At 38.8% G+C, this 27,329-nt stretch overlaps 2 protein-coding genes and 1 long non-coding RNA gene across 3 annotated transcripts; 2 read left to right on the top strand and 1 right to left on the bottom strand.

Moving 5' to 3' along the window:
* Nucleotides 1–93: 93 nt before the first annotated feature.
* Nucleotides 94–12,747, top strand: LOC134745835 (malate dehydrogenase, mitochondrial-like). Its single transcript, XM_063679925.1, has 9 exons — nt 94–390; nt 767–930; nt 1,568–1,675; nt 2,252–2,422; nt 3,045–3,137; nt 3,796–4,014; nt 5,279–5,404; nt 11,561–11,707; nt 12,535–12,747. Exons 1-9 carry the CDS (start codon nt 231–233, stop codon nt 12,745–12,747), a joined length of 1,401 nt encoding a protein of 466 aa, XP_063535995.1. The 5' UTR covers nt 94–230.
* Nucleotides 12,748–13,815: 1,068 nt separating this feature from the next.
* Nucleotides 13,816–16,252, bottom strand: LOC134745747 (uncharacterized). Its single transcript, XR_010128205.1, has 3 exons — nt 16,165–16,252; nt 15,119–15,178; nt 13,816–13,961 (listed from the first exon to the last, which is right to left on the bottom strand). It is a non-coding gene; the product is annotated as an uncharacterized LOC134745747 (long non-coding RNA).
* An 8,792-nt stretch (nt 16,253–25,044) lies between these two features.
* LOC134745936 (uncharacterized) lies at nt 25,045–27,329 on the top strand. The gene is made up of 2 exons (XM_063680075.1): nt 25,045–26,471; nt 27,124–27,329. The coding sequence occupies exons 1-2, from the start codon at nt 25,268–25,270 to the stop codon at nt 27,219–27,221; spliced, it is 1,302 nt and encodes a 433-aa protein (XP_063536145.1). The 5' UTR covers nt 25,045–25,267; the 3' UTR covers nt 27,222–27,329.

The raw sequence follows: 27,329 nt of genomic DNA, 5'->3' as shown, positions 1-27,329 counted from the left end.
AATAATACCTTGCTAAATACTTATTGACACGCACGAACTGACAGTATGACAGTTTGATGACAGTATGATTCAACCAAACTAGCTGAGTAAATAGGTAAGCAAAGAGTTTCGATATTTATCTCAAAATAAAGAAGAACTGTAGAAACTTCAAAAATGTCAAACTAATGTTAAATTTTCGGTAGTAAAATATAAATCATGCAAAAAAATATATAAAATTCCAAGTACGAATAATGGTTCTGTGTGTTTTAAGAGTGTTATGTCGAGGTATCAGGCAAGTCAGCAATGCGAAGGCAGACTGGGTTAAGGGCTTCAATCATTGCGGGTGTCCCCGGTACAGCACTTGCCCTGCTGGAATGAAAGTTACCATTTGCGGGGCGGCTGGATGTACTGGTATGTTATATCACTTATATCCCACCAAAAACATTTTCATGTAAAATGTTGCCAAGACGAAACCATAAGGCTCGCACTGTCAAAAAGTTATCAGATTCTTGTAAAGCCAAGCTTCTAACTCTACAAGCCCTAGCTTCACAAACTCTACAACTTAGTCAAAATTCAAAATGTGTGGCTTGGCCGTTTCGCTACCCTCACATGGCCGTAAAGTGAAAAATGAACTATTGAATATTTTTTATTATACAATTTTGTTTATGTATATAAAAGTTCGAATTGAATTTGTACTTTTACACGATCGCGAGGACTTATGAAGCTTGTGTCCATTTGTAAAAATATTATTATAAAATGTAGTCAATAAAACTTTGGTTCCTTCTAGGTCAGCCGCTCGCCCTACTTCTAAAACAATGCCCACTGCTGGACGAGGTGGCGCTGTACGACCAATGCGCCACCTGTGGCTTTGGTATGGAACTGAGTCACGTCGACACCAAGTGCAAAGTGTCGTCCTATTCAGGGCGTCATATGCTGTGTGATGCGCTGACGGTAGGTATTCTATAGGGTTCCCTATTGTGTTGTAGAAAGTTTTTTGACATATTTTTGTATTGCATAATGTTACTTGGTAGAAATATCGCTTGGCAGAAATACTTTTGGCATATTGCATTTCGCATAATGTTACTTTGCAGACTTTTTTTCGCATAATATTATTTGGCAGAAAACCCTAACCTAACCTAACCCACTTAGAAAATTCTGCCAAATGAATATTATGCGAAATGACTATTATCGCCCAATGCTAATGCCGACCGCCATATTTTTATTTTTATAACCAATGCAGCGTTCCGTGTGCTGAGCTGCGTGAGCTGTTCCGTGGCCGAGACTCAAGAGTCTCTTATAATTACTACATTAAATACAATATTTACTTAAATCTTCGTTCTATTCTACGTTTCTACGTTTAGTACACGATAAAACCCGGCCACGCATGAACTCGTATATTATTATTATGTTCGTCCTTTACATAATCTCGGGACCATGGGGTCCCGGACATTTGGAAGGCGTGCGTGGGGCCGAATTATTATTTATTATTATTTATTTCATTAACAATTTTTACATCGTGTTTGAAATGGTACTTATTTAATCGTCTATATTTCTTAAACATTATAGGATTACTTATAACATTTTACAGGACGCCAAGATCGTGGTGATTATGGTGCGGAACCAATGTGACTCGTTTGAAACCAACGCCCCTGCCGTCTCTGACATCGCTATTCAAATCTGCAACGCATGTCCAACAGTAAGCTAGTATATTAAATAACAACAGATACCAATGTTCTCAGTGGCTAGGCTCCTGATAATGATAATGATCGTGATGTTGGTAATGATGCTGTTTTTGTTGATGATAATAATGAATGTTGTTGTCGATAATAGTGAATAAGAAATTCTAATAATGACAATAATAAAGACGTGGGTTGTTTTAGTGATGGAACTAATGATGACGAGTATGAGCGATGAAGGTGATAACAATGATGTTTTCCAGGCATGCACAATAGTAGCAATTAAGTGTAGCAACGGAGCCAGTAGAGAGTATGGTGCCGATAGTGGCGGAGATTCAGCGCCTGCGCGGCGCTCCGATGCGCGCAAGCTTCTCGGTTGTGTTGAACAGATGGTGATGATAATGACAATGATATTGCTAAAGATGACTTTTGTGATGATGATAATGTTTATGATGTTGGTTGTGTTGGAGACAGAAATGATGAAGATGACGATGATTATACATATATACGATGATTGGAGCTAATGATGATGAGAATTACTTATAATGGTTATGATAATGAAGATGATGATGTAGATTATAATTCTATTTTTCCAGACGTTTACAATAGTAGCAACGGAGCCGGTAGAGAGTATGGTGCCGATCGTGGCGGAGATCCAGCGGCTGCGCAGTTGTTACGACCCGCGCAAACTTCTCGGCTGCGTTGAACTAAACTGTGTGCGCGCTAATACGGTGATGGCGGATTTTCTGCGCGTGCCACCGGAGACGGTGAGTATAATGAAAAATAAGTTTACACCAAAAATCTTATTAACAAAAACATATTTAGAGTTAGACCAAGACAAGTCTGCAACGATTTTGATAGCACACGCAGTACAGGTGTTTTTTTAAACGTCCATGTCGTTCTATGAAATTATGACGTATAAATAACACTTTGCACTTATATCTTAGTCTAACTCTATTAAATTTATTGCCAACTCTACTTAACATCCCCAAATAACGTTTTGAAAAATATACTGACTTAAGACGAAAGTGGAGGACCCGTGCGAAATCGCCTTTTCATACAAATTTTCCTCATTTCCTCATTTTCGTCTCTGGATATTAACATTATTGAAAATATTTTAACACGATTTGTTGTACATCAACCACAGCTAATGAAGTAAAGACATCCTCAAATCAACGACCTGCATTAACGATGCACCATGAGGTCGTAACTGAAATTATGTGTCGTTTTCAAGCAAAAGGTTCACATTGTCGCTTGCCATAAGGACGCTCTGACAGGTTTTTCGTAAAGATACAAGCAATTTTCGTCCTTATGGTAAGCGACAATGTGGTACCTTTTGATTGAAAACGTCACATATACTCGGGAAATAAAGACTTAACATATTTTAAGGTGCGCGTGCCCGTTATCGGAGGAGCCACGCCGCAGACGATGGTACCGATTCTCTCCTCTGCTGTGCATCCTTGCATGCTCACTGAAGAACAGGTAATCCTACCTATAAAGATTTTTTAAATAGATGACTCAAATTACATACACAAAGATCAGAGGACCAGCTGGCAAAATCCCAATTTTTGAGCCATGAGTTTGAGCCGTCTCGTCAAGGGTAGTCCTGCATAGTTAGTCTTTAGCTTCCTTTTTTTTTCAAAATTGATATTCTATTTACAATACTGTAATATGAGAAGATAATTGCTTTCTATCATATCAGGGTGGTTGTTCATCTGATGAAGCTAATAGACATTAGCAGGTGTGAGATGTGCGGTTGTTTTAAGTAGATCCTTCTCGAGTGAGCCACACTTAGATTAATTTTGACGAGACGTGTAAATACCTACACACCAAATTGTCTGACTAATTCTGTAGCAAAGCTGCTTAAAAGTTGCGTAAACCGTTTGAAGTACATGAAATATGTCATATTTTAAGACATCTCTCATTTGCCAAAATGATTGACTCAAGGGAGCGTCATGCGTTTTACAAGCACTTACGTTATTCGGTTATTATAACACTTTTTAGCATGAGCAGCATGAGCTAAGAAGCTATAGCGTTTCGCAGCACTGTGAGCATGACTGTTCACAATAGGCGTTCTGGGCGTCCGAAATTAAGCTCTGTGTAAATCTCTCGTCTTGAAACCTAACAACGAATGTTCCAGGTCGAATGTTTAACCAGCTGCATAATGGGCGGAGGCGATGCCGTCTGCGCTGCCAAAGCCTGCTGCAAGGAGACCGCCTGCCTCGCCGGGGCCTACGCCATCGCGCGCACGACCATCAACGTGGCGCGGGGGCTGCAGGGGCAGGGAGGGGTGGTGCAGTGCGCTTACGTCGACAGTCTGAATACTTGTGCACCGTGCTGTCAGTTTTTTGCTAGTCAAGTAAGTACCTTTATAGAGCACTAGCGACCCGCACGGAGAAACCTTAACAAATTATACACCGAAACCTTTCTCAAGGTTCACTCTTCTTCTTCTTCTTTTAAAATTATGGCTTCAGCCCAGTGGGACTATTTCGCCAGTATCAAGGTATTAAGAGGTTTAAAAACGACAAAAATTGTACGGTTGTACAAGACAGTGTACGGTGATTTGTTAGCTCTTGTAAATCGATAGCTAGACTTTACAAGAAGCACGTGGACTACCGGCCGTTGACTCCAAGATGGTGGTTAAACGCGCTTCAAAATTAATTCTCCATTTACTGCACACTACCACATTAGTTTAATGTATAATAAGCTATCGATATTACACTTTAAACAATATTAATGAGCAAAAAACAAAGCAATTAATCACGATGCCAACTATCAAGATGGCGCTCGAACCGGAAGTCCCAAGGTTCACTCTATTGATAGGTGAAAACCGCGTGAAAATCCGTTCATTAGTTTTTGAGTTTAAGGCGAACATACATAGACAGACGCGGAGGGGGACTTTGTTTTAAAAGGCGTAGTGATTACTGCACCTGTTGTTGGTAAAAGTGTCGCTAACTACTAGTATGGATACGATGTGGAGTGCAAAAAGTAGCAATAATAGGTACATTACAGTCACCACACGGGATTGTTTTGCCATTTAGGGTTCTTGCTAAATTGGAAATTCTATAGCGTAAGTATTGAACAACCAATTTAGCTAGGACGCAATGGCGCAACAACCGCGGAGCGTGATCGACTGGTACAGTCGAGTTCATAAATATGTATACATTTTTTCACCTTATTGCAATGGATTAAGGTGAAGAAATGTACACATATTTATGAACTCGACTGTACATCGCAAGCCGTATCACTCAATGTGTTGATTGACATGTGAAAAATGCTCCCAGTCCTTTGCACCTTCTTGAAACCTAAAAACGTAGTGTACTCTCTAAAATCGGATCCGTGGAGTCACAAACTCGCGATCACGGATATTAACTTCACTGTAGGGCGAACAAGTCTCGGACACGTCTATGCTATTTTACGAAAGATAACGCCAGATGTTATTATTTAGAAATCTTACTACCAGTGACTTTGATCAAAATGTATCACAAAACAACAAGATTAAAACTGTTACCATTGTCTGGCCTAATAAATTTTAACAAGAGAATTAAGAGATGTCAGTAGTTTTTCACCCGAATTCTACTATCATATACTACCACTATTACCTCTAACATTATTCTTTTAAGGTGCTGTTGGCCGCGTCAGGCGTGACAAAGAACTTTGGTGTTCCGGAGTTGTCCAAATTCGAACACTGTCTCCTACTCAACTGCCTCCCCTATGTCCGTAATGAAATAGCACGCGCCGTTTGGCTGGTAATATTTTTTTACCTTTTGAAACGAATTCCAATCTCTACTAATGTGAAAGTAACGTTATCTGCCTGTCTGTCTGTCAGTTTAGATATAGGCCACTTGCCGAAGTAGGTTCCGTTAAGGAATAACACTTAATCATTATTGACTTCAAGACCAGAACTGAGGATTTGCCAAAAAAATACGAGAAGGCCCTAAACTGATGACAAATTTATAGATGACTCAATGGGGTTGGCAACTGTCAAAGGTTTGCAGAGATGCCGCCATCATAGCTTGCCCCTTTTTCTATGAGATTTGGCTTAAAGGGCTGGCATCCAGGGCATTCAAAAAAACAAAAATTTGACACAATTCTAGGGATTGACAGGGCAAGCTATGCAGGCGCCATCTGCTAATTATTTCGACCGGCCAACCCCATTGGGCACGCTCGCTCGCCCGGTATCAAAGATAGATATAACTCCGTAATAGATGGATACAGTCTAAGGAAAAAACGTGCCTCGAAAATCAAGAAAATTTGATTCTCGATCAGAGGGCGCTACTAGCTTTGGCCTACTGTCGTATAGATGGCGTTGACGGTTTCGTTTGTTTTTAACTTAACAATTTAACAATTTTAACGCATATCAGTAAAAGAACATGGGTCAAAATCATAAAAATAATTAATGCAAATAAAAAAATCATTTATCCATATTTAAATACATTTTATCGTATTTTTATAAATCTTCATTTTTAGTTTTAGTGTGTCGACAGATGGCAGTGAATTTACTGGGGTTACAAAATTTACTATGACAGTACCGCTCTAGTCTAAGTTACTCTATGCCCGGTACATAATAATATAGGAACTATGTTCGTGAAAGGGTTTGTCGCCTTGTGGCCTTTCGAAAACATAAACTTGACATTGACTTGACATTTACACTTCAAGTCGATAAGCAAGCACATATGGATGGTAAAGAAAGGATGCCAATCTCTTATGGCAGAATTGTTGCAAAAGTGACCGCATTCAGCTTTAAATAATAGTTCCTAATCTCTCCGGTGGCGCTAGTTAGGCTCTGGGACATGAATATAACATGAACCATATAAGGCAAAAAATAACCCGACCAAATTACGTAGGTTGTTTTTGGTAGTATTTCGGTGTATGGTGGCGCCGCCTAATTACTGTTTTTTGATGGACACTTTTCATACATAGAGATTTGGCTCCTTTATATAGTCTCCATGCAAGCACAGATACTGCTCCCTACGTTTCACGCATGCTACATTCTTGGAGCGTCTGCCATCTCGTAACCTAAACCTAAACTTCAAAAAACCACTTCTGGCTCCTTCTTTTCTTCTGGTAAATATACTTAATACTTACTACTACTTACTTGGCTGGCGCGATGACCCAAAATCAGTCTTGGCTTCCAACACAACCGCGAAAATCGAAGTTCGTAAATTGCTGGCATTTTTCTCTGTCACTCTAATTACGCCTTCATTAGAGTAAAAGAGAAAGATCCCCGCATTTTGGGAATTTCGGTTTTCGCGGTAGCCCTTCTGAGCGCACACCAGCTGCTTTCGCCGACGCCGAACTCACGGAGATCTACCTCCAATCTATCCGCCCAACGATATTTAGGATGACCAACAGGACGGCGTCCAGTTGATCTACCCAATTACGAGTATGCTCTTTTGATTGCCCGATATTCACCCATCTTTTCGAGGTGGCCAAGGCAGCGGAGACGATGTGCTTTAGTCTTCCCTATTAGGTATATTCGCCCCGGCTGTTGTATGGCAGCATTCCATGAAATATTTCGTAAGGGACAGCACCTTTTTAATATTTGCGAGAAGTAAAATTAGCAAACTAATTATTAGCATTGTAATATTAACTCGGCTTTAAGATTGGTAGTTTCTTAGCAGCTAATACGTTTTATTAGGGTAGGTAGCTGCCACAGCGTTTCGTAAGAGACAAAAAGTTGATGTTTTCATGGAATGCTCCGTATGCTGCCCCTTATTGTTTAACATACGCCTCTGTCCAGGGTGTGTGCGAAACCTAAATTCCAAATAAACTGAAACATCGTACACTGGTTCCAGGCAGAGATGGGCAAAATGTAATCGACTAACGATTAACGATTAAGATTACAAGAATTAATTGCGACTGACGATTGAAAACGACGATTGATCAATCTTAGTTGTATAGAGTGCAACTAATTTAGTTGCAACTAAATTAGTTGCCGATTGATTTCGGACAACTAAATTTTGTAATCGACTAATTAGTTAGACTATTTTCTCGCGACTAATGTTAGAAGCAAATTGAATAGAATACCTCGGTATGGCTATGTTGACAGACTGATTAGGACATCTTAACGGATGTTTAAAAATAAAATAGTCATGTATTACTTACGATATTTTGACCGTTTCTAAGGAGTGAGATCTGTTCTCACTATTATTTTGCTACAAAAGTAAGTAAGTTTAATGACCACACGTTAAAAACAAAATAGACCGCGTATATAATAAACAACATGCAGATGTGTCATTCAATAGAACGTGTTATTTTTAGAAGATGCGTCGGCACTTGCACCAAAATGCAACAAACAACTTCCAGTTCCAGGTAAGTAGGATTATCCCATTGTTTTGTCACCGCGTGACACTAAAAATAGTTTTACTATTGTCAGAGACAGCAAAATATTGATAGTTTCTATGTCTAAGATTTACTCAGTATCGTATAATTCAAAGTATTAATAACTAGCTGTGCCCGCGGCTTCGCCTGCGTGGAATTCGGTCTGTGTCAGTAAGCGGCTAATTCACCCCTAATTTATCTCCCTGTCCCCGGGAGACGGAACTTAAAGTAAAGTTGACAAATGGATACGCTAGAGGACTGTAGTCCAGATAAAATATTTTACAATTAGGTACCTACCACCAAAGATAGATATAACTCCGTAATAGATGGATACAGTCTAAGGAAAAAACGTGCCTCGAAAATCACGAAAATTTGATTCTCGATCAGATGTCGCTACTACCTTTTGCCTACTCTCGTATAGAGGGCGTTAACGGTTTCGTTTGTTATTATTTAACAATTTTAACGCATATCAGTGAAAGAACATGGGTCAAAAAAATAAAAATAATTAATGCAAATAAAAAAGATCGTTTATCCATATTTAAATACATTTTATCGTATTTTAATAAATCTTCATTTTTAGTTTTAAAGTGTGTCGAAAGATGGCAGTGTGGTTACAAAATTTACTATGACAGTACCGCTCTATAATATTACATCCTCTTTGCTACCACTAAATAAAATTACACTCCAAAAGGTTTTTGTTGCCCTTATTCAAATTTTTGACGTGATTTAAACGGCATAGAGTAGTAGGTGTATATCAAACGATACAGTACCATTTTTGTATTTTTACGTCCTTGACTGTACCTATCCAAATCGGGTACACTACATATTTCCGAAAAAATATTATTCCGAATTTTAGAATGTCGAATTTTATCATTCCGATTTTTAAATGCTCGACCCATCAAAATTCCGACTGTCATAATTACGAATGATGAAAATCACGAAGATTTATATTTCCGAAAACCCAAAAAGCCGAATTTTGTAAATTCCGAACTACATAATTTCGACTATAACAATTCCGATGGTGGCAAACACCGAATTTAACATTTACGATTTTCAAAATCACGCAGTCTCAATTTTTTGGATAAAATCTACCCTATGTTCTTCCACGGGACTCAAACTATCTCTATACCAAATTTTATCTAAATCGGTTTAGCGGTTTAAGCGTAAAGAGAAATTAAAAAAAGTTTTTTTCATTTTTTTTGTGTTTTCACTCGGGAATGGTGTCATTTTGATATCATAAATGAATTCGGCATACCCGATTTATACAAAAACGATACCTAACTTGGCCTAGTAGCTAAAATGATATAGTTATCAAGATAAAGTTTTTAACCCCTTTTTCCATGGGGGATGAATTTTTAAAAACGCTGAAAAAAAATTCTTGCTTTTTAATATAATTAACGTTTTGCAAAGTTTTAAGTTCCTGACTTAAAATAAAATTTGCACCCCAAGACAAACTTTCATCCCCTTTTCAACCCCCTGAGGGGTTAAATTTCCAAAAACGTCAAAATTAGTTTTTTTGTAATCGTCTATCATACATTTCTAAGAAGTTTCAAAGCATTTGTAATGGATTCAAACTTTCAACCCCCTTTTAACCCTGTTAGGTGACGAATTCTTGAAAACGCTAAAATAACTTTTCCTGTATTATAATAATATGCCCATTATACAAAGTTTCAAGTAACGCACTCAAAAAAAAAATTGAACTCCATACAAACTTTCAACCTCTATTTCACCTCCTTATGGGATGAGTTTTCAAAAACGCTGAAATTAGTTTTCTTGTATTTCAATAATATATCTTCTTACGAAGTTTCAAATTGCTAGCTTAAAATAAATCTTGAACTCCATACAAACTTTCATCCCCCTTTTTAACCCCCTTAGGGGTAAAATTTCTCAAATTTTTATAGCCTATAACCTGGCCGTGGATTTTTTCGACAGATTAGTAAAGTTTGCATCAAAATCCGTTCAGCCGTTTTCATTTGTAGCGCGGTCAAATAAACAGACAAACAGATAAACAGACAAACAGATAAACAGACAAAAATTCTAAAAACTGTTGGAATGTGTTCTGTTATCGATTCTAAGTATCCCCAGCCAATTTTTTTTCGAATATCTTCCATGTACAGACTTTCGACCCTCTTCCGCTTTATTATAAGTATAGATAGATAGATGCACCAACCTACTTTATTGTTTGCGATTTGTAAACAATACAGTTTTTCGCTATTTGTCGTTATTACCAATATATCGTTATAATAATATTATGGCATTATTTGCATTGTCATTCAAGCATTTCAAATTAAACGTGTATACATAATTTTAGCTCAATCGGATGAAGATATCTGCTTCAAAATAAGTCGCAAAATTCTACCCAAACTAACATAGTTACAACATACGAGTACCTCCGTATGTTACATACATACGTACTTGTAGTTACATATTGCAAGATAAAAAATGCAAAAACGGGCGACTACGTAGTTTTAATATAGATTTAATCGTGAAATTTAGTCGATTGAAACTAAAACTAATTTAGTTGTTAGTCGAACATTCTCACAACTAATTTAATCGCAACTAAATTAATCGCGATTAAAAAATGACGATTGATATTTTTAATCGATTGATTAGTTAACTAAAATATTAATCGATTAATGCCCATCTCTGGTTCCAGGTGAGGGTATATGGGATGCGCACGGTCTGCCAGGCGTCGATGTAGCAGTTGGTGCGAAGGCCTGGAACCAGTGTAAGATTTTTTTTTGCTTTATTTTTATTAGAAAAACGTAGTACAAGTAATAAAGATACATTTTGAAAAACATTTTGGGGTTATGTTTGTTTCAAGCACTACCATATTTATTGCACGATGGAATCGATTGCTCATATCTTCAATAACGCTTATAAGTACGTGTTATGGCTAATAGTATAATTTACATAATTATGACAAAAGACAGTCAAGAGATTTACTAGTCAGTGTTTCGAACATTACGGATTGTAAATTACTCTCTTCTTAAAATTGTCCTTAACATAACGGTGAACCAACTATTTCTTGTTGTTATTCTCTACTGTCATAGTAGCAAAGTTTGTTAGAAGAAATGTTATAACTAGTTCTACATATATACGTTGGTAGATAACCCACTATGAAAAGGCTTATAACCTCCACGAAAATGCATGTTTAGTTAATTTAAATGGTCTACAACTAGGGCTTAAAGAGCGATCCAGGAGACCATATAACCATGACAACCAGTGACAAGAAAAAGTTGATTCATCCATAAACACTCCGGGCTAAGCACGGTTGCATTTTTATCGCCTGTCACCATGCCTCTCACGTTCTAACAAGTAAGTGCGAAAGTGACAGGCGTAGTGACAGCGATAAAAATACAACCATGCTGCCACCGCTGCATTACATCTGTTCCCTGTATATATTCTCCATATTTTTAGTGTCAGCTGTGCAGACTTTGCAAATGTCATGTCAAATTCTGTGCAAAGCGTACACGGTATAGAGTTATCATGGCGTACATCAGAGCCATGAAAACCTGATACAGAACTATGAACACCTAATACTTTGCTTATAAGCTAATTCAGTTGATGATGGCTTACAGGCGTATTCGCTTTGCAATTCCTGCTGCACGCCGGGGTGCTGCGTGCACCCGTGCACGTGCTACCAGCCGCCGTACATGCCCTGCGTGCCACCTGTCAATTGGACTTGTGACTGTCCGGACGCCTGCCGTGATGATTATCTAGCATCGGTAAATGACCTTCCAGATTTACTCCAGTTGTACTTCAAAAGTACTCTAGGTGTTAGTGCGTCATCTGTGAACTAGACTGCTGGTGACTGTTAGGACGCTTGTAGAGTCGATTATCTAGCTTCGGTAAGTGACCTTCCAGATGTACTTCAGAAGTTATCGCGCGTCAGGGGCTGAAGTCCTGCGTGCCACCAGTCAATTGGACTTTTGACCGCCCGGACGTCCTGTCGTGACGATTATCGGTTAGTGTTCCAGGAGTAATCTAGGGGTGACCCAGGTGTAAACCACCTGTTAGTGCACGTGCTGCGAGCCACCGCGACAGCCCTGCTTGCTACCTGTCAATTGGACCTGTGAATGTTCGGACCCATGCCGTGATGATTATGTAGCATGGATTATAGTAATTCAGGTGTAATCTAGGCATATTTCAAATGCCCGGGAGGTGCTTTGAGCCGCCGGACCACCCGTTCGTGCCGCCTGTGAACTAGACCTGTAACTGTCCTGACGCTTTTCCTGTGACGATCATCTAGTGTCGCTCAGTGACCATGCTCATTTAATAAAATAACAAACAACAGATAGAATACAAGCAGGTATTGCAAAAACTTAGTGTTTCTCAGATTTGGAGAAAAACAAGAATCTGGGAAGTGATCTTTCTGTAAATTGTGTAGTGTGAATTAATATCTACCTCCAAGGCAGGATAGGTACTTGTTGCCGATAAGGTACCCGTCCTTGGAGCTCGACAACAAACACAAAAATAAATTACAAAGCCTACGATCAAATGGAAAATACGGTTGTTTACATTAAAATAAATTTGTTTTCCTGGATGTTCCCAGATTTGCCGCAAAATGACATGCACCGACGGCTCCTACGACCTGTGCTGGCGCCCTCGTCCGAGAGACTACGACCAGGCACGTGCGCTTAGTTTCAAGCATCTTGCACCACTCAAGAGTTGCCCCTGCAATACTTGCAACATCCCTCGGAGCGTGCGCTATGTACAGGATTACTTAGAAAGGCATAGGGACCCGTGCTGTGGACGGAACGTGTAAATCTCAATAAAGCTCTTACTCAATACACCTTACACACCATACACCATAGGAAGCGAGGCACGCAACATTATCATTTAGGTATATGCCTCGTGAGCGTGACGTAAGCCTCAACTACCTCGTGGAATCGTGCTGTGGACGGAACGTGTAGATCTTAATAACTTTTGCTTACTCAATACACCTTACCTACACCATAGGAAGTGAGTCGCGCCACATGATCATGATATGCCTTGTGAGCGTGAGGTAAGCCTCAACTACCTCGTGGAATCGTGCTGTGGACGGAACGTGTAGATCTCAATAACTTGCTTACTCAATACACCTTACCTACACAATAGGAAGCGAGGCGCGCAACATGATCATGATATGCCTTGTGAGCGTGAGGTAAGCCTCAACTACCTCATGGAATCGTGCTGTGGACGGAACGTGTAGATCTTAATAACTTTTGCTTACTCAATACACCTTATCTACACAATAGGAAGCGAGGCGCGCAACATGATCATGATATGCCTTGTGAGCGTGAGGTAAGCCTCAACTACCTCGTGGAATCGTGCTGTGGACGGAACGTGTAGATCTCAATAACTTTTGCTTACTCAATACACCTTACATACACCATAGGAAGTGAGTCGCGCAACATGATCATGATATGCCTTGTGAGCGTGAGGTAAGCCTCAACTACCTCGTGGAATCGTGCTATGGACGGAACGTGTAGATCTCAATTACTCTTGCTTACTCAATACACCTTACCTACACAATAGGAAGCGAGGCGCGCAACATGATCATGATATGCCTCGTGAGCGTGAGGTAAGCCTCATGGAATCGTGCTGCGGACGGAACGTGTAGGCTTATATATATAAAGCTTCTGCTGTGTGTACACACTATGTACACCTACCTGCTTATACTTGTACGATATGTAGCAAGGCGCGCTCAAGATTTTGCTGGTTGTTTGGATCATTATTTTCTGAAATCTTGACTGATCGTTGTACAAACCAAACTAAGATAAAAATAAATAGAAATGAGGATCAACTAAATTGAATTACTATTGTAAGGTTGTTAAATGAAAGTCACTGTTCGGAATAATAAAAAGTTTATAATGTTTTTTTGTAAATGTTTATAAATATATGATCATTTCATTTGTTGAAATAATGTATTATTTTGTCGCATATAGTATCAAGCTTCTCAAGTAGCACGCTCAAGCAATGCGGTGTTGTTGAAAATTGCTGTAACGGAATCATAATATTGATAACTAATATTAATACAGATGTAGTGCATAATTGTTTTTCTATCGTATTTTCTCGGAAACGTTCGTATTTGCCAAGAGGATATAATAGTATAGAGCGGTACTGTCATAGTAAATTTTGTAACCACAGTAAATTCACTGCCATCTATCGACACATTTTAAAACTAAAAATGAAGATTTATAAAAATACGATAGAATGTATTTAAATATGGATAAATGATTTTTTATTTGCATTAATTATTTTTATTATTTTGACCCATGTTCTTTCACTGATATTTTAAAATTGTTAAATAACAAACGAAACCGTCAACGCCCTCTATACGATACTCTCGTAAGCCTCTCTCGGCCAAAGGTAGTAGCGACATCTAATCGAGAATCAAATTTTCGTGATTTTCGAGGCAAGTTTTTTCCTTAGACTGTATCCATCTATTACGGAATTATCTATCTTGGTATTTGTCATGCTACTTCAGTCAACCTCGGTACTTTTTGTACCGAGACTGACTGAAATAGCAAGTCACGTTCGTACGTTTCCGTGAAAAAACGATGGACTACATTTGTAACTGTGAACAAAATAAAATCTACAAAGTATAAGGTTATAAACATCTGACTGTACGTTACCTCAGCTGATTTTGTCACCGGAATCTGTTCATTTTCTATTTCCTGTATTTCGGAAATAGTAAATTGACTTCTAGATCCTACTAAAGATCCCTGCTAAAACAAAATTAAAATAAATAAGCTAAATAGGCCATCGGTAAAAAGAAGCGCGGCTACCGAGTATTTTATCGGGAATAAAAATATCAAAATAAGTTGGCAGTAAATTTTTGTGATACGCTACGATGTATAAAAGCTTCATATTTTATTCTGACGTATGCACAATTTTGTTATACGATACGCTGCAATGTGAAAATGTAGATTTAATCCTAAAGTTTATATATTTGTAAAAAATAAAACAAACAAATTTGTCGCTCATTAATCTCATTATTTATGTGTTCTGGTACAAATACTTGTTAAATCTACAATTTCAACTTGTAAACTGTAATTGTAAGCTTTTTGAGATAGGGTTCTGACGTCCGCAAACTTGAAAATGATGATACTCGTAATCGTAAATAACTTATTGAGTTTATAAGAGGTGATTACCTTAGAGATTTCAATATGGATTCCTGTTTTAGCTGTGCTGTTAATAGGTGACTCAGATCTCTGAAAGAGGAAAGCGTGACTTATTATTTGTTGAACAGTATTGTAACTTGATAGTCACTGAAAATATTTCAAAAGCTCAGATCATGTCCAATTTGAGCTACATGGGAACTGGGAACAATGCTGCGTTATTTCAAGAATTCGTTCGCGTGTTTTAGTTATTTGGTAAAACACAGATACACACACACACACACACAGACACTGCTACACACACACACACACACACACACACACACACACACACAGATACACAGATACTGCTAGTATACAGGATAATCGAGACCATAAAACATAAGCGCTCCCGTGGCGCTCCCATACAAAGTATGAGAGCGTGACCGCTTATTTCAATTACGCTTGTATACAATTAGGATCAGTACTCTTGTAAAATAAAAATATTTACAAAAAATAAAGCTTTAGGTCTGTTATAGTCTTATAGTATAAAATGATTTATACAGGGTGGCCAAAAACTATGTGCATTCCCGTTGCCAGGTTTTGGGATTATACTGAGCAACTTTGACTATTGGACCAACCACGAAACCGCGAAAAAATAATTTACCCTCCCATAGAAAATGAACCATCAGTCAAAATGTATGAAACAGCCAAATGTTTTTTTGCGATTTCGGGGTTGGTCCCATAATTAAAGTAAAAGTTGCTCAGTATAATCCCAAAATCTCCCTGGCAATGGGAATGCACATATTTTTTGGCCATCCTGTATAAGTTGTGCTGCTACAATGCTGCTAGAATTGTGGCATTTTACAAATAAAATTCGTGCGCTTTGTACTAAGGTGTCTCATGCCGGCTGTACACACTGGTCGATAGCCTCCCACAGAGTCTCGGCAAAAAACCGACCCAATCGGAGAAGGGCCAGACTAGACGAGTAAGAGCGAGACGAGAAGTGACTGCTCCCTTCAGTACACATCTTGTTCTCAGTCTGTCTCTGGGTCCCTGGTGAGTGTGTACAGCGCGGTATAAGTCTATGAGTGACTAACCCGGGGTAAGCATAGAGCAATGCCGCATGGCTTTGTATATGGCATGCTGGCTCTGGAGGTCGAGGGTGTGTCACTCAGTATCTGCAATGCAATGTTTTAACCTACTTTATGGACAGCAGCAGCTGATATAAGGTTACCTTTGGCGGGTAAACTTACTTATTTATTTCGTATTTACCAGTGCTTCTAGGTAGGTATACAAAAAAAGCTATCTTAATTACATCCTGCGTGTCAACCAAGAAATTACTTAGCGTTTGTTAAGAAAGAAAAAAATATTATCCACTAGCTGCGCTAAGCGAGGATAGGTAAATGAAGTCATTCTATTGATTTGGTTCATAACAAACACATCCGTCGTAATTGATTTAGTTCTGTGGTCGTAATGCATTCTCGCACATCTCTGATGGAAACCACAGCCTTAATCTACAGCGATACAGACATTATCTTAACTGAATCTTTTACTTTTTATAGGCTTGCCGACACGCGTAAAATATTTCTTATCAATCACTGTAGGTACAATAGAATACACAATAAAAAGCAGGCGTTTGACCACGATCCCACCTGATGGTAAGTGATGATGCCGTCTATGGTGGAGCACGCTTACCTATGAGATACCTATTAACTCTTGTCTTGAAGAGCCCCAGATTGTACTCATGCGGAAACACAGACTCGGGCAGGGCGTTCCACTCTTTGGCAGTTCGCATAAGAAATGTGGAAGCAAAACGCTTCGTGCGTATTTTTGGAGTTCCTACCATGAATACTCTTTATTGCACACCTCAATAAAAGAATACAGAAATAAAACAGCAACAGAAGTAGAGGTAAGCAACAGACACACAACAGGCAGGTAGTAAATTATATAATTAATAATCATAACTGTAATTGCACTTTATCAAGATATTCAAAATCATCCCAGGAAACTCTCTTTTGTGATATATCATCATTTGTGGTCTGAAATATTTTGAATACCAAATAAGTCGGTACTATATTATTATTCCACTGCCAGTTCAAAAACATATGACGATTACTTTACGTCAATTTCAGGGCCTTAGGGAACCTTCCCACTGAGGCTGTCCGCGCGCCAATTCCGTGCATTCGGAGGTCGAGGAAGTGGGAGGGTGTGCGCCGCGCCCGTACGTACAAAATGACACTACTCTGTCATGACGCCCAACATTCCTAACATTCCTCAGCCGTGCACGGAATTCGCGCGCGGACAGTAGTTACTTGTAACCCAGCGGAGCGCAGCAGAGATGTGGATTACAATCAATGATACCTATTGGTTGATTCCTCTCATCTCCGTGGAAGGGTTCGATTAGCCCAGACACGGAAGCAGATCGAAACCCCGCATCTGCGCCATTCAGGAACATTACTCATACAAACTTCCTGCCTCGCACAGCTAAACTGTGGAATGAACTGTCGCCTGCGGTATTTCCGGACCGATATGACCTTCAAACCTTCAAGAAAAGAGCGTACTCCCATCTTAAAGGCCGGCAACGCACTTACAACCCCTCTGGTGTTGCGGGTGTCCATGGGCGGCGGTAATCGCTTACCATCAGGTGATTCGTCTGCTCGTTTGCCTCCTATTTCATAAAAAAAAAAAAAAACAGCAATACTCTTAACTGTCCACCGGTGGATCTTATGCCTTTCGTAATTAAAAAAAAAAAAACAAAATTCTTTATTGCGTAAGACACACTTAGTTTATAATATAAGGTGATGGAGCCACCCGCTAAGCAAAAATGCCTGTGTTGGGTGGCGCCGCTCTTTCTTCAGGTTACATACTATATCATAAGAATATTGTACATTGTATTGTTGTGTATTGTATTGTTGTTATAATAAGGTTTACTAACTAGACTTAATTAAACAATACAAAAGGTAATCACGGTCTATATCCCGGTCAATATAAGTCTAGTGAAACTAACCGTGAATCATTCAAAACTCTTAAGGTTTACGAACTGTCAGTTAACAGTGTGGGCGATAATACAACATAAACAATCTCATATAATTGAGAGAGGGTCTAATATGACCTAATAATTCTTTATAAGTGAGAAAATATAAAGTGCGTAAAACAGCCTTGTGATTTTTGATGCAAGGAAAAGTGATGAATTTTACTTACTATTGAAAATCGGAATCACTATAATTATTACCAACGATAGTGCAAAAATAACTTATTCAGTGCAGCTAGTTTGAAGTTTACTCGCCTCACATCTTGCTGGTAAATCGATGGTAAAGCACTACCTATTAATTATCTAAATAACTGAAACCACTACATAAAAACCAAAACCAAATTTTTATTGCATTAAATATTATGTACATTACAATAACATGTACCTATTCTTATGAGTAGGTTATTACGCAGTCCTATTTATATTTTAAAATATACCCCTGTGTAATATATTATATATCTAGACCTCCAACTGTAGGGACCCTCACTATTGATAAATTTGTAAGTTATTTCACAATGTGGGCTTTATTTACACGGCTCAGTGCACTGAGCTTTATACTGCCTGTCAACTATATAATTACCTATACCGTCAACCGGGGTGAATAGGGATGGCTGGGGTCAATAGGGACAAAACTTAAAAAGTGATTTACCTGACAGTTTCTTAATTACTACTGACACAAATTGTATCATACAAATTCTACTATTATTTTTAATCGAATGATACTATTTGTGTAAGATTTTTTTAAGAAATCGTCAGGTAAATAACATTTTATGTTTTGTCCCTATTCACCCCAGCCATCCCTATTCACCCCGGTTGACGGTCCCTTGTATTAGTAAACATTAACATAACCAAGAAGCTTCTAGATAGATAGTAAAGGTTAACGTAATATATAAGGCATTGGTACTGAGCTGCACTACGCATGATCTAAGACATAAGACAATAGTGGACGCCAGCTACCTACTCCATACAAACGTAGTTCCCATTTTCCTCCCTGTATATTAGCTTTAGGTTTGGAAAATATTTTTACACAATTTATTGTTCATTAATTATTAACCATAATAGCTATGCCTCTTTGTTTGACCATCGCAGGAGCGAAAAACAAATTCCGTACGACAAACGAAGAGTCATAGCTGTAGTTAAAAAACATCAAGTTGTTAAAAAAGGCATAACGCTTATCAGAAAAAAAATAGGGACTGCATTTGTAGGTATGACGAGGTTCTTCAAATGCCCGATGGTAGTCGCGTAGTGGAGATATTGTCCTCGGACGGGGGGGAGTAGGCTATGCCGCAGCAGAACAGCTGACGAACGGCTCGGGACATTCTCGAGGACATGGACTCGGTGCGCGGCAGCCCGCCGGCCTCTTGGTCATCGGACTACAACAATATGCTGAGATTAAACCAATATTCAGCTAGTCCAAATAGGTAGTCAGAATCAATTCGATAGTGACGGACAAAGAAGCCAAATGTATCCGTGTACTTTCTTATTTCTGTGGCAACAAAAGTGTCTCAGGCTGCCTTTCCGCTGAGGCTGAGAAGAGCGGTGATGAGAGGAGACGTGCAGAAATAAACCATTGGGCATTAGTTGTAAACGACATCCCTTCTCCGCTCTGCTGTTTTAGATTCTATTGGTTGGTTCTCGCACGTCTCTTCTCATCGCATCTCCGTTTATTTCCGCCTCGGTGAAAATACGGCCTAATGATGTATTTGGCCCCTTTGGCGTTGACTCTGTTCATTGTCAACGACATCACCAAAATTCTAGAGTGAGACCAAGATAATTCTGCAGCGATTTTTATAGCACAGACGTGGAAGTGTTATTTTAAACGTCAAACTTTTATGAAATTATGACGTTTAAATAACACTAGCACGTCTGTGCTAAATATAAAAATCGCTGCAGTAATCTTGGTCTAGTTCTAGTAGTAGTTTTTCACGAAGTTACAATTTATATTTCGACATCACCAGTCAAATGTCTATATCTAAACGGGCTCCGGGTTTTTTAAACTTTATTTATAACTAAGATAATTTGTTTGATGCAGTTGTTAAAGTGAACTTTTGACTCTAAGTAATAAATTATGATAACAATCTCGTGCGGGCTACCGCGCCTGAGCAATAAAGAATAAAGATTTGTACTTATACATTATACCATTGGTTGGAATGAGAATGCGCTGTGGGAGCATTTTACAAAATCGTTTACTGTGTCGGAGACGTGACGCAATGGCACCTACCTTAATAGCCTGCAGAAATCTGTATTCTGTACACATTTAAAGCTAAGTGATCAAACGTTTAATGCCAAATATCGGCTTCTTAGCCTTATTAGAAGGGTAATATCACGCACGTCGCATCATCGCTGGTGTTAGTTGGGATCATCCTGCAAAGGACTTGTTCATAAAACACAACATACTAACCGTACCTAGTCTTTACATCTTGGAAATGGCTAAGTATGTTAGAAGTAATATTAACCACTTCCATACCAACGCTGATGCGCACGGCTCCATCACGCGACGGCGACATGACCTGAGTTTGCCACACACACGACTGGCTAAAACTAAAAAATGCCTTAACTTCATTGGTCCAAAGATTTATAATAAGATCCCTCCGGCAATAAAGCAGGCCCCGAGTTACGCTTCATTTGTACGTCAAATGAAAACAAAATTAGTCAAAGATGCATTGTACACCATTGACGAATTCTTTTTGTAAATAAGTATTTTGATTGTAATAGTAATAGTTGTTAAATGTATATTTAATATGTAATGTAATGTGTAATTGTAAACCGACGGACGTATAAAATGTAAAATTTTATGAATAAATAATTGAATTGAATTGAATATTAAATAATAAAATAGCGCCACATACCCGACACTTTTCTTGGAATGTCCCAAAGTATATAATTTATACGATTCCATGCCATAATTCCACTTACCCATACGGAGGTCCTGGTTTCTTCGCGAGTAGGTTGCACTACAATATCGTCTAGGATATTGTCTTCGTCTGCTCTCTCATCTGTCGTCTTCTTCAAGGCAAGGGAAGATTTCGTGGTTGGAGGCTTTACCTCCACAGGAATGGGTACGGACTGTTTTACTTTCTGAAATTCATAATTCTTTTTAAATAATACAGAGCGTCACTAAAAAGGCCAGAAAAAAGAAACTGGCACCTGAGTGTAACATGAACTAGCGATGCGATATTAACAACACACGGCGAGCAATTCCTTTGTCATTTATTTCAATTCCTCGTCATGTATTTCCGAAAATATATGACGAGGACGTAAGTAAATGTATAATGTGTTATCGAAAACTTGCTTTGGTAAATTCCGAATGTATAGTTTCAGATCCTTTATCTTCCGAACGATTAGTGGCACCTGATACAACAGGTTCCAATTTTTTTTTTGATACCGTGCCCTCCAAACGTCTAGTAACTTCTGACACGGTAGGCTCAGATCCCATTTCTGCTGGAAATGTGGTCTCTAAACGCTTTTCGAAGTTAGAATCAGTATTTTTTGTTGATAATATCACTGTGGGACATTGTTTAATTACTGGCATGGCAGATCCTGATCCTATTTTGGTTAGTTCTATGGTCTCCAAAGGTTTCGTAACTGGCATATGTGAAGTTGTGGATTGCATCTTGGCTGCCTGTTGAATGGTGATTTCCTTGGGCACTACAAATAAACGTTAAATGTTGTAATTATCCTGTTAGTACAACTCTAACCTTTCATATGTGCGTGATGGTCAAAAATTGTGGGTTAACTCTTTTCCAGGCCGCGCGGCGCCAGTATACAAGGTTTTCCCAAAAAGTCTAAATATTTTTCATTTAATCCAGCATTGATGATTCATTTGAAGACAAGTCACATTTCCCGAAAGTCCAATCTAATTTGAACCTTAAATTGGAATGATGAAATTTTAATACTATTGGCGCGTATATGGTCGACAAATCGTATTATGCATGGAAAAGGGGTTAAACCCTCTGTTGTGTAAAAATCTTTCCCGAAAAACAGGTAAGTTAAAAAACCGGACAAGTGCGAGTCGGACTCGCCCACCGAGGGTTCCGTACTTTTTAGTATTTGTTGTTATATATAGCGGCAACAGAAATACATCATCTGTGAACATTTCAACAGTCTATAGCTATCACGGTTCATGAGATACAGCCTGGTGACAGACAGACAGACATTAGTCTTAGTAATATGGTCCCGTTTTTACCCTTTGGGTACGGAACCCTAAAAAGATGAATAAATATTCGGTCAGGCTCCTTATCATACAAACACAAGAGGTTAATTTTATTAGAAAGCTTACCTTTATTTTGTTCAGATGGCTTTGAAATTATGTGTCTCTTCTCTACTAAATCTTCTTTTACCTTCTCTGCTACGACTGACAAAGAAATAAAAATTTTAAATAAGAGACAAGAAATTATAAAATCTTACCCTAAGGTACCACTCTAGACATCAAATATTCGCTCAGGCTCCTTATCATACAACAAGAGGTAATTTTTAATAGAAAGCTTACCTTTATTTTGTTCAGATGGCTTTGAAATTATGTTTCTCTTCTCTTCTAAATCTTCTTTTACCTTCTCTGCTACGGCTGACAAAGAAATAACAATTTTAATGAGAGACAAACTATTATAAAATCTTACCCTAACGTAAACCACTATTTGCCACAACAAGCGTAGCGACAGTTTTTACGATAATTGTAAGTACATCAGTTTGGTAGTCCGGCTGACATTGTATCTCCACACTTGAAGTAGAACTAGACGTGAAAACAGCGTGGTAGAATCATGAAGTTATAATCTAAATCCGTAGGTAGAATTGTGATAACGTGGAACGATTTATCTGTCACTCCGCTCGCCGCGGCAAGTGTAACGAGCCAACAGGGAGAAGATATTCTTTCATTCTTTTATAAAAGAGTTCGTACAAGGGATGCCAGGTACTATTGGCCTTTTGTGGAGTCCGTCACTTGGACCATCTTGCCCCGAGGGCTTGTTTCTACTCTCGGATGACGTCTGCCCATCCACCACAACTACAGTCTCCCCGGAATTCTTGAGCCTATCATCCTCCTGGTCCGCCATTTTACAGGACCCCAATTGTATAAAAACACTAGGTTAAGCCATATGAAAATTTGCTATGAAATTATATAAAAGAAACATAAACGTATGTAACGTCACTCTATTTTAAATTTGACAGAATAATTGCTCATTTTATTTTTGGAGTCATCTTTTATAGCAAACCTGCGTGGAATGATATTTGTACTTACGTCGAATTACTTACTAGAATTCTTTTAAAAATTAACAAACCGCTTACTACAGTTTAAATTGCATTATTATTAGTTTTTTAGTTGGCATAGAATGTAAACTTTAATTATGAATAATTATATGTTTAAAGTAAGAACTGGTTGAGGTAATTTTCTGTCACCGTTTAATCTTTTTGACAAGTCATTCTTCTTTACCTGTCACAATGTAGAAATTTCGTCTGCACACAACAACAAATTCTTGTTGTAAGTTTACTATTTTCTATAATTTTGGTGATAAATTTAAAAGTATGCCGGGGAAGAGAAAAATAAAATGTGATGGAAAATAGAAAATCACCATCAAAGAAAAAGTTATTACATAACCAAGAAGATAAAGTTCAAGTAAAGTGTGATATTCGGGCTGCCCCTGGCTCGCCAAAGAAACAACTCCCCGGTAACATAAAACATAAGTATATTTTCGACGCAAATATTTAAATGAATTGTTTGCTACCTAGCGCCCTATTATATTTACTATTCGTACATCTTATTGGAAAAACATAAAATTTCAAGTTTCTAAAAATATTGACAAGGTTTCCTTTTCATTGTTATATTCTAAAACCGGCCAAGTGCGAGTCGGACTCGCGTTCCAAGGGTTCCGTACATTACACAATTTAAACAATGTAATTTTTTGTGAAATGTCTTTAAAAAACCCGTAGGGGTCGGATCAAAGACTAAGTAATTAAGTCCGACTCACGCTTGACTGCACATTTCTAATAGGTTTTCTGGTGATCTATAGGTAAAGATCTATTTTGTGTATTTTTTTCAAAATTTTTGACCCAGTAGTTTCGGAGATAAGGGGGGGGGGGGGGGGACGGTCATTTTATGCCTATTTTCTTGAATAACTTCTAAACTGTTTATCTTAAAATTATATATTTGAGATTCTCACAATGAGCTCTTTAATTTGATATGTAACACGATATAGTTTGACGAACTTTATTTTTTAATTTTTAATTTACCCCCAAAAGTGGCCCCCGTGTTTAAAACTAATTTGTTTACGTTACATGTCCATTTTTGAGTTACAAACTTACATATGTGTGCCAAATTTCAACTTGATTGGTCCATTAGTTTCGGAGAAAATAGGCTGTGACAGACGGACGGACAGACGCACGAGTGATCCTATAAGGGTTCCGTTTTTTCCTTCGGAGGTACGGAACCCTAAAAATCAACAATTTCTCTCGCATCTTGAATATTATTAGTATATATTTTTTCCAGACTTAGTGACACTCCTGAATAAAACAAACAAACAGCCATTGCAACAGGTTCACGTAACAGTCCATACTCGAAGCCCTGCCATCAAGACCCTCTTCCTCGCCGAAAAGAGACGATTCAGTTCAAAAAAGGTTATAAAAGTTATTATACTCGTAGTCTTGTCTTGCAATGTTGACTGTTTCACATAAGTCTATTTATTTCAGGAATCAGAGAAATCTAGGTCGTTACTTGCAATCGGAGATCATCTGTCTTTCAGTACTCGTAAGTATTTCAAGGCAAAACTTGCAAATATTTAAATTGTTGGATGTATTCGAATGTTTAGTTTCGACACCATATCATTTCGACAGATTTTGCTGACACACATCGGAAATCTGCCAGACCTATTGTTGGTGACCAAAACCAGACAACTAAGCAAGAAATATCTGACAAGACCTTCGATGAAGCGTACCAGCAGGTAGAAAGTCCTGACGATAAGACGAAACTCGGGCCAGAGGAAAAATGTTTTGTTCATGTGCACCGTCACGAAACAAACCATCGCAATCTAAAGCAAAACTTTATTAAAAAATCTAATTTCGAGAGAAAAAGCCGTAAACTTATAGATGCCGACTGTTCGTACGATAAAAACTTATCTGCCTCAATAATCAAGTTGAATAACAGAATAGAGATTTTAAAAAGTTTAGTAAGAACACAAGAAATGGTCCTAGGTGATTGCGATTCTCATAATTCTCTGTCCTCGTCAGATGAAGAGTCCAGGGACAATATGCCTAGTCGTTACTCTGGGCCCGCTCGACCAGGGTGCAGTTACACAGAACATTACAGTCAAATTCCAGAATCATCAGCGTTTCAAAGATATGCTCAACAATCAAGCTCATTGTCACCTAACAAAGGCGCTACTATAGAAAAAGAACATAATTCAGAGCTATACGGACGAGACTTTACAACTTATGATGGGCTCACGGCGCGAGGAAGGCGGCAGTGCGCCTCTGCGACTTCTAAGAGGGAGGATGTGCCACATGCCGCCGAAAGGATGACCAGGATACGGCATAAACTCAACCCGGTACGCGATTACAGATTGATGGATACCGTACATTACTTAGCGCAAGGCGAGTTCGCTCCACGCAATGACGGTATAAAACTAACTCCATCTCGAGAAGCCGTGTTAAGTGATATCATCTGGGAGGACGTCTGCCGCACACATTGGCCAACGACCCGCTTGGGGCGCCGACACACACAGGAGAGGAGTAACACGAGAAGCGAACTGCAGCGGCTAATAGACAGTCTGCTGAGAGAGCGTGTGGCTCACGTAGAACGGAGACGGCGACGACACTACAGAATAGTGAAGCACACCCAGCACAGTGCGGGGCGAGTCGGCAAAACTGGCGATATAATCGTGGCCAGTGGCAAGCACAAACATCGGGATGAAGACGCACCGACTGGTCACACTCATCATGCCTCTGGCTCGATGCTGTCCAGTATTAAGTGGCCTAAGCATCGATGTCACAGAAGTGATGATCGGTTGACGTCACCTGAAAGACGACGCGTAGTGCAGGAGGAATGTACACCGGGACCGAGCTACGCAGTACCACGGAGCAAACGCGAACCGACCTGCTGCTACCACGCGGCCGGCCCGTCTAGACAATGTAAAAGATCAGGAAACAATTGCGAATATACAAAGGAAAGATATTCCAGCAGTAGCACTGCTTCGTCAGAGAAAAATAGAAGAAATCCTCGCTTGATTGTTAAAAAAGATTCATCGCGCAAAAAATACCACGAGAAAGAACTAAACCTTGAACATTTTATTTTACTCCCAACTTTGGTGGTTCGCACGCCCTCTAACGTGAGACGTCAGAAGAAATTTAATGAATTGTATCATCGTATTCTAAATCAATTAAGCACTGGTGAGTATTAATTTATTCATCAGTAGTAGTTGCACTTGTTTCTTGAAGTTTTTAAGTCTGAATAGGGAGACACGCAGGTTGTCCTTTAATGTTATCCACTAGCGTAAAACTTGAGGGGTGTTAATATTGATAAGATGTTGTTGATGCACTAAACCAACACTTATTTATTTTTGTGCGCTTTTCTACTACTACTATGCTTTCAACTTTCAAGTAATTCTAAAATGTGCCAATGAATTTAGCGTATGAGTGACCTTTTTAACTGTGGCAAATGTCAAAACTTCCGTGAGACACAGACACATTAAATATATTTAAAACGGGTCACTCACGAACCATTAGCGAATGACGGAGGGAGTGTTGTGTGCAACCCATCATTTGACAATAATGCCGTAAACGAGGGTAGTTTCTCGCGGGTGCACGGAGGGCTGCGGCCCGCAGTCTGCGCCGGTTCGCTAACGCGAGCTCCTGACGACACTCCTCGGTACGGAGTTATACATGTCGAGCATTTTTCGACTTAAAATACGTGAGTGACCCGTTTTTAATATATTTAATGTGGCAAATGTCGCTTAAAGGGTTGAGCGAAGCCTTGTTTTACTACCAAGAATCCTTAGTACTTTTCTGATTATCTACTAATGACTTATTCATTTATTTACAGAGCAAAGCAGCAGATCTAGAGACCAAATAGACGCTCATTCTCATTGCAATTATAAAAAGGACTCGGTGACATCATTGGATCATGGAAAAAACAAGTAACACAAATAAATTAACAGTAAGATCTGAACTGTTCATTCTAATACATACTTCATTCATTCGTTCATTCTAATTATGTGTTTGTAACGCAATTAGTAAAATAAATATTAA

This window comes from Cydia strobilella, chromosome 12 (genome assembly GCF_947568885.1).
Source record: "Cydia strobilella chromosome 12, ilCydStro3.1, whole genome shotgun sequence".
Classification (NCBI taxonomy): domain Eukaryota; kingdom Metazoa; phylum Arthropoda; class Insecta; order Lepidoptera; family Tortricidae; genus Cydia; species Cydia strobilella.
The sequence above is the reverse complement of the archived record's forward strand: the minus strand, read 5'-3'. Positions and strand labels throughout refer to the sequence as shown.